This window comes from Mauremys mutica, chromosome 8, assembly GCF_020497125.1.
Source record: "Mauremys mutica isolate MM-2020 ecotype Southern chromosome 8, ASM2049712v1, whole genome shotgun sequence".
NCBI lineage: Eukaryota > Metazoa > Chordata > Testudines > Geoemydidae > Mauremys > Mauremys mutica.
In genome coordinates this window covers 12,145,409-12,158,049 of record NC_059079.1, presented here as the reverse complement: position 1 = coordinate 12,158,049, position 12,641 = coordinate 12,145,409, and the positions used below count along the sequence as shown (strand labels likewise).

General features: G+C 38.3%; 2 protein-coding genes across 4 annotated transcripts in view; one reads left to right on the top strand and one right to left on the bottom strand.

The window, feature by feature from the left end:
• HSPB11 (heat shock protein family B (small) member 11) overlaps positions 1–2,840 on the top strand; it is a 10,409-nt gene extending 7,569 nt beyond the window's left edge. For both annotated transcript variants that reach the window (XM_045028968.1, XM_045028969.1), the window contains exons 5-6: positions 918–961; positions 1,401–2,840. In XM_045028968.1, coding sequence (XP_044884903.1) covers positions 918–961; positions 1,401–1,508 — 152 coding nt within the window. In that variant the 3' untranslated portion in view covers positions 1,509–2,840. The remainder of the gene's footprint in view (positions 1–917; positions 962–1,400) is intronic.
• Positions 762–12,641, bottom strand: DIO1 (iodothyronine deiodinase 1). Of its 2 annotated transcripts, XM_045028966.1 has the most exons (4): positions 12,212–12,641; positions 10,348–10,491; positions 4,510–4,709; positions 762–3,341 (listed from the first exon to the last, which is right to left on the bottom strand). In XM_045028966.1, the coding sequence occupies exons 1-4, from the start codon at positions 12,540–12,542 to the stop codon at positions 3,276–3,278; spliced, it is 741 nt and encodes a 246-aa protein (XP_044884901.1). In that variant the 5' UTR covers positions 12,543–12,641; the 3' UTR covers positions 762–3,275. The 2 variants fall into 2 exon arrangements, with proteins under 2 accessions (XP_044884901.1, XP_044884902.1); XM_045028967.1 differs by lacking the exon at positions 4,510–4,709 and having other exon boundaries at positions 12,212–12,639.

The window sequence follows — 12,641 nt, the reverse complement described above, 5'->3', positions numbered from 1 at the left end:
ATAGTAGAAAGTTTAAAATTTTAGAGCTATATTTTATGTTATCACAGAAGTTGAGTCATATAGTTTTTGACACTTAATAAACCCTTGTCTAAAAAGACAAAGGCTTTGATCCTGCAAATGCTTATGCATGTGCTTAACTTTAGCATGAGCCCTAAAGTTAAGCATGTGCATAAATGTTTGCTGGATCGGAGCCTTTGCCAGTCCACAAATAATACTAAAACACTGAAAGGATGATGAGCTGTTTAAACTGCATAACCATATGCCACATGTAAGAAAAATGGAAAACATTAAATCGTGATAAGATTAAATGTTCATTCCTGAGTCTTTGAATTATATTTAGTGTACTGAGGATGTTACAAAGAACTGTGCCTAATAATATGGGGTCTTGATCTCAGTTTGTCCCTTTATGTTCTGTTCAAACAGGAATAACTTAATTCTAATCTCAGCTATGTCACTGATTCACTCTGTGACCTGAGGTGGGTCCTTTAACCTCACTCTGTTTGCCCCGCTATAAAATAAGGCTATTAATTATTTATGTATTCATTATTTGTAAAACCTATAGTCCATAAATTACAATTGTGAGGATTGATTAATTGTGAAGTACTTTGAAGATATAAAGTACTATATAAGTACTACTTGTACATTTTATCTTAAAAATTAAAAGCATATTTGTGTAGTATAATGCAACACAGTTTTTTATGTCCCATAGGGACATTTTAAAAACCAGTTTAATTGCTTGTATATTTAAATTAGAACATTACTAAAATTATTTGTATTCTTTAATCGATTTGTTAATTTTTGCATACAATGTAGATTCACAATCCTTAACTTACAGGAACTTTCATATCCAGTGGAAACTTATCACAGCATTGTGTATATATATAAACTCATTGTTTGACATAAAATTTATTTTCTAGATTTACAATACACAGAAGGGGCGCTTCAAACGGAAGAATTTTCTGTGAGTACATTCAACATACAGCATTAATGCCACATGTAATGGGGTGGATAGACTAGTTAAAAATGCCCTCAATTAGCGCAACTCAATACATATTATTTTAGAGGTTTGGATACATCCCTAGGTCTTGGATATGCGCTTATATGTTATGGTATAAAAATCCATATAGCTAGAGCTCCTAGCGTTGCTAAATATCTATCTGAAGAAGTGTGGTAATCTCTCTTGGCCAGCTGTTGTCTTGAAAGTTTCATGAGTTCCAGGGCTTCAAAGGAAAGACGGGGGGCTATTTTGGATTCCTCTAACCCAAGAAAGCTCTGAAAACTGACATGTAGAAATGTCTTGATCCTTCTGTTATATTTTAAACACTAAACTCCTTTGCAGAAGCTTGTTGAACATGTATATTATTACAATTAATATAATAAGCTCTTTTTCTCTTCTACAGCTTCCTGAATTCCAAGCTACCTACTTGCGATTCATCATCAAATCTGCCTTTGATCATTTTGTTTCAGTGCACACAGTGATGGCAGAAGGAGTAGCAGAAAATCTTTAAGACCAAATTTAAAGAATTGCCTCAAATTATTTTGTAATATTTGTAGCATAAAGGATATATTTATTATTCAAACATTATATTAAAATGGATTTTTGAAATATGGCTCCAGAATGTCGCGTCCCTCCCTCCCCCCAGCCATTTAATGTGTAATGCAGTACAACTATTAACTCTGGTAATACGTTTGTAGTTTTCCAATGTAGAGTACAAATGTTGAAGAATTACTTTTTGCTTAACCATTAACATATGAGTATAATGGATTCCACTTCTGAATTGCAATATGTTGAGATTAAAAGGCTATTTACCATACATTGTTTTAAAATGCCACTGAATATTTGTTTCTCTGTAAAATATTTCCCTCACAGAAAAAATAAGTCTGAAATAGTCAAATTTGAGGCCATTCCCCCAACCCTAAAATAAGTCCTTCCAAAATTCATTAGCTTGTAGTACTCCTGATCAGCTGAGAACCCTAGGTAAGAAAAGAGGATGATTATAACTTCTATTGAAATATTTAAATACCAAGCTGAAGCCACTCGAGATGGTTTAATATATTTTAATTGCTCCTATTTAGCTCATTGCCTCTATAAATATTTTCACAAATCAGGTCACAGCTGCCTGTGCTTTATGCTATGACTGTCATAAACAAATATTAATAGAACCAATGCTGATGTACATCAATACAAATTGTTTCATTCATTAAACTTGCTGAAGTGCGTGCAAGTGAACATTTAGAAAAGCTGCCGGTAGATAATAGAAACTGCCTCTCTTTTTTAAAAGAGGGATCAGTGTGCAATCATTTGTTTTGTTTGCTAATACCCTACTCCAACATTCATCCAAGCCATTTGTACGTCTTTTAATTACTAATATTTATTTTATAGATTTCAGTTTCAAAAAGTACTTCAGTGACTAGTTATAACATGTTCCATTGCTGTATCTGTGATACTGAACATTATCTGAATACACCAGGATGTATTACGGGTAAGGTTTCACTGACCAGGCCCGGTTTCAAAACTCAAGGGGATTAATCTTGCAGTCCTAAAGCAGGCAAAAAACTGCCATTAATCTCAGTGGGAATTTTACCTTTATCAGAACTGAAGGATTGGGCACTAAATGATAGGTGCGTTCAGTGGAATAAAATATATTTGTCTTTCCACTCACTAGTTCATATTTTAATTACAAGAAATCTTGAGCTAATCAAAGTGTAGTGAATATAGACACAATTTATTTTCATTATATCAGATGCTACCTAAACTATTAAGAATGGGCGTATGAAAGCCATTACACATTCGGAATAATATCCAGGATTTTTTTTAGAGACGAGTAGTTTCACTGTATGAAAAATTTTGGTCCAAGGGTGTATGAACAGGGTAGCGATGAAATCTATTAAACACTTTTGATTTTTGTACTCCTTTTATTCTCTCTCTTTTGTTTTACTTGTATTTCCTATATGCTGACCTGTAGTTGATGGTTACATCTATGACTCCATATCTGGGCTAGCATTCTTACAGAGCTTTTCCATTAATTTCAAATGGTGTTGAATCAAGCCATGTTGATGTCTGATTCTTGAATAAGGTATAACTCATGCTATATCCTTGTCTACTCATTTTTTTTTTTCTTCTGGGTAAGTATATATTTTTAACCTCTGGTTTCTATAATTATTTTAAAATAAACTGCAGTAAAAATATATTTTGAAAAAGGTCAGAATAAGTTGTTCAGGGACCACTTTTTCCAGATAGACCACTTTATTCTTGGGGATTCTGATTTGTTCACCTATTTTAGTTTTTCCAAGATTGCACGTATGTCCTCTGGATGATAATTCCAAGGTCCCACTCCACCCTGTAAAGTAAATAAAAGACAGTATTGTTCAGATATACTCTATGGGAGAAGTCTCCAGTGGTGCATAGTTGGTATGGCCATTTCCTGCCCCACCCACCCAAAGGCCCTGGTGCAGGAGGAGGAGTGACCTGAGTATGTTGCACTGCAACTCTGCTCAGCTGGTAGGTGAACCCTTGGGACCCATTGCCAGTTGTGCACAGGTTAGATTAGCTTGCAGCTGAGCCAGGTTAAAGAAGCCTGCACCAGAGCCAGCTAGATAATCAGGGAGCCTTAAGCGGCTGCCTAATGGCCACCCTTTCTCCTGCACCACGCAGAAACAGCACAGTAGAGAGTCAGTCCTAATGTCTTATGTACAAACTTTTAGATATATCAGTATAGTAAATTACACAGTAAAAGAATGTTTTACCTACTAGAAAGTTTTAATGCTGGAACGTGAACGATAATGTTAATTACATAGAAGTAGATTCTTGTAACAGTGGTCTCCAGTTACCAGATAATAATTAGCACTTTATATCTCTAAATACTATGCAAATATTAACTCAAACTTCAAAACAGCCTTGTGAGCTAGGTAAGTATTCTTGTCCTCATTTTACATGTGGGTAGACTTTTATGCAGAGGTTAAGGCCAACCAAGAAGTTGGGGAAAGAGCTGGAGTTAGAATGTAGGGTTTCTTTGTTCCCAGCCCTGTGCTCAATATGCTTTCACTTTGTCCCTTTAGGAAGGACTACATAAATAGTGAGGCAGAGCCAAGACATGCATCAAAAATATACATCAATGCCAAGACTTTTGTGTTGCTAATCATTATTCAATGAACAATGTGCTTAAAGTTAATTGTAAAGTTGTTAGAAATAGAACATAATGAAAAATGTTAATCATTTGCCCATCAAATATGCTATGGGATATTTGGGGGAGGGATAGCTCAGTGGTTTGAGCATTGGCCTGTTAAACCCAGGGGTGTGAGTTCAATCCTTGAGGGGGCCACTTAGGGATTGGGGGCAAAAATCAGTACTTGGTCCTGCTAGTGAAGGCAGGGGGCTGGACTCAATGACCTTTCAAGGTCCCTTCCAGTTCTAGGAGATTGGTATATCTCCAGTTATTATTATTTATTATATCCCAGGGGTATTTTTAAAAGTTAAAACCACACTGTAATGTGTTCAGAATTCATTACCTTGTAAACAACCTTTCCTCCTTGCACCAGATAAAGTCTTTCTGGCAGAGCTGCGTATTTTGAACTGCTCAGGTTTTCCATAGTATCTAAAACCACTGGGCATAAAGGATTCTCCTTCAAAAGAAATTGTGCAGCCTTTTTTCGATCTTGAAGGTTTCGGTGATTTTTAATAATAATGTTGTTTTTAAAAGCCCATCCATCTTCAAAAAAAAAAGGGGGGGGGAAGCGATTTTGTATATATATCGTGTGTACATGCCCCAAAAATCATGTTAAAAGAACATTATCAAGGTTGCAAAGTCAAGCACTCAGAAATGAAGAAATGCCAGAATTAGGATTACCTGTGCAACTTAATTCAGACTGCTTGAGCATATGCATTATGATACAGTTTTCATTTACATGATCACATACCACTGAGAGCACAGGAGACACCCACCATTCCCCTGCTCTTTTTAGGTGCTCAAACCCAGCATGGCTCTCAGCAGCCCAGAGCTACATTTTCAGGGAAAGTCTTGCTCAGCCCCAGGCTGGAACATGCCCACCTCAGAAAGGATCTTCAGAAACGTAGCTGCTGAAAATCTAAGAAGTCTCTATTGAGCATGTGCTAACCATGATTTTTTTTTTAAAGGCTTTATAACTTGGCCAAATTTGGGTGGATTTTCACAGGGATGGCAACAGGTATATCCCTCACACAAATGTCAAGTCCCTACTAAATCTGTCCAAAGAAAAGATTGCTGAATTTTTTTAATATGGGCAAATTATATTTTTTTCCTAGCCTTGTTCTGGAAACAGCTGAACCATTTTTACGAAATTTAAAAAACCGCCAGCTTGAGGCAGATACCCAGCATGGAAAATGCCAGCCCAAATGGATGAAGTTTGGCAAAGTTATGAGCAACTGAAAAATAGTTTATAAGGGGAAGTGTCAAAGAAACTCAACAACAGGCAGTGCTACTAGCCCTGCCGCTAACATTAAGCACACTAATCTATATATGATATGATTTCAATAGCTATGTTAATAACATGAGTACCCAAAGAAATTGCAAGACGTTTAAATTTACAGGAAGGCAGTTGTAGCAATGAGGCGGGGCCTACTTCAGAGACTGACAGCAAGAGAGGGTTGCAGGTGTACACAGTGTATCGAGCTCTTCATAAAGGAGATGGGAAGTGGGAAACTTTGAGTTTTCATATCACTCTGCCACTCACTCTAGAATAAGTCACTTAACCCTATTTTTCATAACTGTACACATCATTTTGGGAGGCTTCAATTTTTTGGAGCCGAGTTTGGCACCTATAGAAAAGGATATTGATCAGAGCTTGAGCACTGACAACTAACTCTCACTATAATCATTGGGATTCTGTGGGTGCTCAGCACTTTTGAAAATGAGAGCATAGAGTTGTCAAGTTGGGCACCCAAGATAAGTGGACACTTCCAAAAATGCAGGCCTTCATTTATCTATGCCTCAGTTTCCCCATCTATACAATAGGGATGATAATATGCACCTTGTAGCGATATAAAAGTGAAACTCTCCCTCTCTCTCTGTGTATGTATGGTAGGCTTATAATGAAAGGTGGCATCTGATTATCTTGACGTTCTAGCTGTGTGAATATCCAATATAACCACATAAGGATTTGCTAGCCAGTTTAAAATGTCAAATTGTAACACCCGTGACAGAGGGAATGACATTTTTTTCACATAACTTTTCTGAGTTAAAATACTTAGGTTTCAAAAGATTAGTGCACCCCTGAAGCTGTAGGTACAATTTGAAATATGGTATATATAGTTTCCAACCGGTAGCCATCAGGGTACAGGAGTTCTAACAACTCTACTGACTGGCTGCTGTTCACTGCTGTTTCTGGTCCTCTAGTAACAGATATCAGATCTCTGGAAATGGAGTATGTTACTTACAAATTTTAAACCGATTTTGAAAATTAAGATTGTATATTAATGAGAAAAACAGACTAACAATTGCTGGCATGCACACACCATTTTATTCCTTCAAATTGGTATGGTGTAAATACTATTTAAATATTTTAAATGTAAAATGGGTAACATAAGCTTTTTTAAAAACTAGAGGATACGTCATTTTCAGCCATTCCACAACTATTTAATAGAAATAGGAAGGTGGCACACTGTTAGAATGTAAAAGCAGCAAAGAATCCTGTGGCACCTTATAGACTAACATGTTTTGCAGCATGAGCTTTCGTGGGTGAATACCCACTTCTTCGGATGCAAAATCTTCTTCGAAAGCTCATGCTGCAAAACGTCTGTTAGTCTATAAGGTGCCACAGGATTCTTTGCTGCTTTTACAGAACCAGACTAACACGGCTACCCTTCTGATACTTGTTAGAATGTAGAGTGCAGAGATTGTGTTCTGCAAGGCCTTCTCTAGCCTGGATAAATGGTGTGGTGTTAGCTAAAACTGTAGTGGGGACAAGCAGTACCGATTTTTAAGTAATATGTGCTAAACTGCTCAAATGAAAGCCTAAAGTCCTCCCTTTCATACATGTTAAAGGCAGTGTGCCTTGTCTATGATAGACTTCTAAAAACTAACATGCTGACTTCCTAGTGTAGACAAGGCCCCGCCCCTTTTCCCCCCCCCCCCACCAGTAATGGAAGATGTCGACGATCCTTCTATTGACTGGGTATATGTCACCTCAGGACAGGATCCAGAGGTAAAATGTCTAGACATCATATACGACTGCTTCTTGGAGCAGCTTGTTATGGAACCCATAAGAGGAGAGGCAATTCTTGATTTAGTCCTGAGTGAAACACAGGATCTGGTCCAAGAGGTGAATACAGTTGAACTGCTCAGTAATAGTGACCATAACATAATTAAATTTAACATCCTCACGGGGAAAATTGTCAAAGAAACCCACCCAGTAGCATTTAACTTCAAAAAGGGGAACCACACAAAAATTAGGCAGCTAGTTAAACAGCAGTTAAAAGGAACAGTCTCAGGGGTGACATGCCTATAAATTTAAAAACACCACAAGAGAGGCTCAAACTAAATGTAGAGTCCTCCCTGCTGCCCCCCACCCAAAAAAAGAAAAGAAAAAAGAATAGAGGATCAAACAAATGCCACCATGGCTAAACAGCAGAGTAAAAGAGGTTGTTAGAGGTAAAAAGGCACCCTTTAAAATTTAGAAGTTAAATCCTACTCAGTAAGATAGAAAAAAACAAACTCTGGCAAGTCAAACGTAAAAGCATAATTATGCAAGCCAAGAAAGAATTTGAAGAGCAACTAGCTAAAGACACAATAAAGTAAACAGTAGTAAGTCACTAGGACCAGATGGTATTCACCCAAGAGTTCTGAAGGAAGTCAAATATGAAATTGCAGTACTACTAACTGTGGTACGTAACATATTGCTTAAATCAGCATTTGTACCAGATGACTGGAGGAGAGCTAATGTGATGCTGATTATTAAAAAGTCTCCAGTGGTGATCCTGGCAATTACAGGCCATTAAGCCTAACTTTAGTACCAGGCAAATTGACTGACACAATAGCAAAGAACAGAATTATCACACAGATAAACACAATATGTTGGCAATGAGTCAACACGTTTTTTGTAGAGGATAATCATGCCTCACTAATCTATTAGAATTATTTGAGGGTGTTAACCAGCATGTGGACAAGGGTGAGCCAGTGGATATAGTTACCTGGACTTTCAGAAAACCTTTGACAAGGTCGCACACTAAGCAAAGTAAGCAGTCCTGGGATAAGAGGGAAGGTCATTTCATGGCTCAGCAACTGGTTAAAAGCCAGAAAACAAAGGGTAGGAATAAATGGTCATTTTTCAGAATGTTGAGGTAAATAGTGGGGTCCCCCAACTATCTGTACTGGGACCAATGTTGTTCAACATATTCACAAATAATCTGGAAAAAGGGGTGAACAGTGAGACGACAAAATTTGCAGAGGATAGAAAATTATTCAAGATAGTTAAATCCAAAGCTGATTGCGAAGAGTTACAAAGGGATCTCACTAAACTAGGCGGCTGGGCAACAAAATGGAAGATGAAATTCAATGTTGGTAAGTGCAAAGTAATGCACATTGAAAAACATAATTTCCACTATATATACAAAATGATGGGGTCTAAATTAGCTGTTCCCACTCAAGAAAGAGATCTTGGAGTCATTGTGGATAGTTAACTGAAAACAGCTGCTTAATGTGCAGTGGCAGTCAAAAAAGCTAACAGACCGAATGTTAGGACTATTAGTAAAGGGATAGATAATAAGACAAAACATACCATAATGCCACTATATAAATCTATGATACATCCACACTATTCAGTGGGCAGTTCTAGTTGCCCCATCTCAAAAAATATATATTAGAATCAGAAAAAGTACAGAGAAAAATGATGAGTATGGAACAACTTCCGTAAGAGGCGAGATTAAAAATTCTGGGACTGTTCATCTTGGAAAAGAGACAACTAAAGGGGAATATGATAAGAGATCTATGGTGTGGAGAAAGTGAATAAGGAAGTGATTTACCTCTTTACATAGCACAAGAACTGGGGGAGTCATCCGATTAAATTAATAGGCAGATGGTTTAAAACAAACACAAGGAAATACTTCACACAATGCAGTCAACCTGTGCAACTACTTGTCATTGGATGTTGTGAAGGCCAAAAGTATAACTGAGTTAAAAAAAGAATTAGGTAAGTTTATGGAGGATAGGTCTATAAGTGGCTATTATCTCATGCTCCAGGTGTCTACATCTCCAACTGCCAGACGCTGGGACTGGACGACACGGGATGGCTCACTCGAAATTGCCCTGTTCTCTTCTTTCCCTTTGAAGCATCTGGCACTGGCCACTGTTGGAAGACAGTATACTGGGCTAGATAGACTGCTGCTCTGATCCAGTATGGACGTTCTTATGTGCTTACATGCAGACTAAGATCAGAGCCCCAATCTAGAAAAGACTTACATGTGCTCAACTTTACACATAAGTATCTTCATATTACCTTCAACTGAACTACTTATGTGTAAAGTTTAAGCATGTGCACAAATGATTGCAGGATTAGGGCCCAAAACTGGTTCTTTACGTTGACACTGTTGCTTTGAATTTCAGTAGATTTTTCCTTCCTGGTTGCAGTTTCATTCTTCTCTCAAATATACCTTATTATTGAGTCATAGAGTTTAAGGCCAGAAGGAAGGACCAGATCATCTAGTCTGACCTCCTGTATATCACTGGCCACCAACACCACCCAGCACCCGCACACTAAACCCAACAACCAAAATAAGACCAAAGATTTAGAGCCCAGAGGTGACTAAACTATGTGCCACAGGTAGAGAAAAGGAAAGACGCAGGTGCACCAGTGCCTGAAACCCCTGCAGTGGCTGGGAAATGATTAAGTGATAGATACCTAGATAATCCTGGAAAGTGACCCGCACCCACACGCTGCAGGGAAGGCAACTCCCTCCCCCAAGGTCACTGCCAATCTGACCTGGTGAAAATTCCTTCCTGACCCCACATACGGTAATCATTTACAGCCTGAGCATGTGAGTAAGAGTCAGCCAGCCAAACACCTGAGAGAAAGGGAGAGACTGTTCGGTGCCCTGGCCATCCTCATCTAATGTCTTATCTCCAGCTATGACCATCTCTGATGCTTTAGAGGCAGGAGATTTAAAAAAACACGACTATACTGGGGGGAAAATATCCCTTCCTGACCCCTGTGGGTGGCCGGCTGAAACCCTGAAGCATGAACTTTTAGGAATATAAAACATAAACCAGAAGTAAGCTCCAGAGAGGTTGAGCCCTTCCCCCTACCATGATTCAGACAGAAGGATCCATTTCTTTATGCTTCATCATACATTTATATGTTTTGCTTTCTATACTGTACCTGTTGCATGAGCTTCTTCGATATAGATTATAAGGAAATCTGCTACGGAGTTAAAATCTTCAACAAGCTTGTTGAACTTGCTGAATTTGAAAAGAAACGAAGGTCAGGTGCAGCTTCCAAAATTCAGGACTAAAGGCCTGTTGTCTGTAACAGACATGAAACACTCATATTAATCGGGTGATGAGAGAAAGGACAGGGTTAGGGTTAAGGCCTGGGCTCCATTCTTAGCCTTGTCACACACTTCCTGTATTATCTTGGGCAAGTCACACTGATCACCTGATTTTTCAAAGGTGTTAAGCTCTTCTGAAAACCAGGGCATTAGTTTCTCTGTACCTCAGTATCAGTATGTAAAAACAGACATAGCAATGCTTTCCTTCTCCCATCTTGTCTCTGTCTGGTTTATTCAGGCCCCAACTCTACAATAAGCTTTATGAACACAGACTCCTAGGCCCACGCAAAGCCCTAGTGGAGTCAATGGGGCTCCATCCAGGCACAGGCATCTGCCCACATGGAGTTCATTGCAGGATCCAAGCCTTAGACTGTAAGCATTTTGGGGTGGCGGCACTCTGTTTTACTAAATGTATGTACAGCAACTAGAACAATGGGCTCTCACTCTCAGATGAGATCCCTAAATGCTACTGTAAAGCAAATTACTATGAAGGTACTTAAAAAAAATATTCTGACTGTTCCTTAAAGAATAAACCCCATGAAGGCCCACATTTTCAAACCAGACTGCCTAAATTTAGGCTCTCAAATACATTTTTAGGCATCTAATTACAAATGGCTTGCGTTTTCAGAAATGTTGAGTTCCCACAGCTCCAGCTGATGTCAGGGGATGTTACAGATTTTGAAAATCGGTTCCTTTTTATTTAGGTGCCTACATTTTGTTATAGGAGCCTAGTTATAGAGATCCAGATCTGAAAACTTTAGCCATATTTTTGATAATGCATCCCAGGCTTTCATGATTTTAATGTGATTCAGCAATTTTCTTGTCCAGACAGAACTCTAATTATTCATTGTTGTTATTATTTATTAAACAACTGCTGTACAAGCCACAGAAGTAAATGTTTCCTGCCCCAGATTGCTTAGTGCTTAAAGGCCAGATTCCCCAAATGCTTATACATGGACCTAACAAAAAGCCTTTGCACAAATATTTACAGGAACACTTTCTTGTGTTTGCAGGACCTTGATTTAAGAGTGCTTCCAAGGACTTAAAAACATCTATTTTAGTCCAGGATCATATAATGTCATTTGGAATTGTACACGATCTCCTTATTGGCGGTGCTTAATTTCAAAATCTGATGCTTTCATTTTATCCCACACTGAAAAGGTCTAATCTTGGACCCACTTCCGAATACATTGTGCATACCCTTCTGATATGCAAACCATGCTATATCAATTTTGAAATTCTGTTGTTTGGGATTTTTAAGCCCTGGTTAATATACTGGGTACTAGACCATTCAGCTTAATGATTAAGAATGTGTGCTACAAAGATCAAAGTAGAGGACAAAGTACAAACCAAATTTTTCTCTCTCAGCATTATTTTGTAACAAACATCCATTTTCTGGACTTTAATCTGATTAATGATGGAGGTGTACAGGCTTTCTCCACTTGTGTATAACAGTATACAAAAGATATTAATTACATGGTCCTGGTTATATTTGCCTCTTCTTTCACCATGAGAAGATATGGTATTGGTTTTCAGTAAACAGATGCTCCCCGCCCCCCACATCCATGACAGCAGGCCACAAATGTAATAGCTGTCTGCATTACAAAACTGTAATAGTGCAGTAGCAAAGAAAAACACATAGATTTTTCTCTAAAACCACCAGAGGACCCAACCTATTTGGACGATTTTACTGACCTTGCATGAAGTCCAAGATGTGATGCATTTCACCCCTGAAGTCTGCCACTGGGGTGTTGGGAGCATTATGTCCTAAAAACGCTTCATCTTCCAGCCTTTTCCACTTCACTTTCAAAACAAAGAGTAAATATTTCAAGCTGAAGAAAGTCGGACCCCAGTTCTCATAGCTGAACTTTGGATTTGTGACTATGCTACTCTTTTGCCCCTGTTTTAGAATATATCTTTTCATCATCTCTGGGAACAATATCATCAGAATTTTACCAACAGCAACATACAGAGATACATACAAAAGAATCAAGGTCTTTTGTATAATTATCCTGATTTTGGACATTTTGTCCGCGGCAGACAGACTGCTTCCAAAGGAAAACAGTGTAAGGGAGCTGAAGCAAAGGTAAAGGAGGAGGGGAAATGAGGCTGAGGCTGAGGGGAT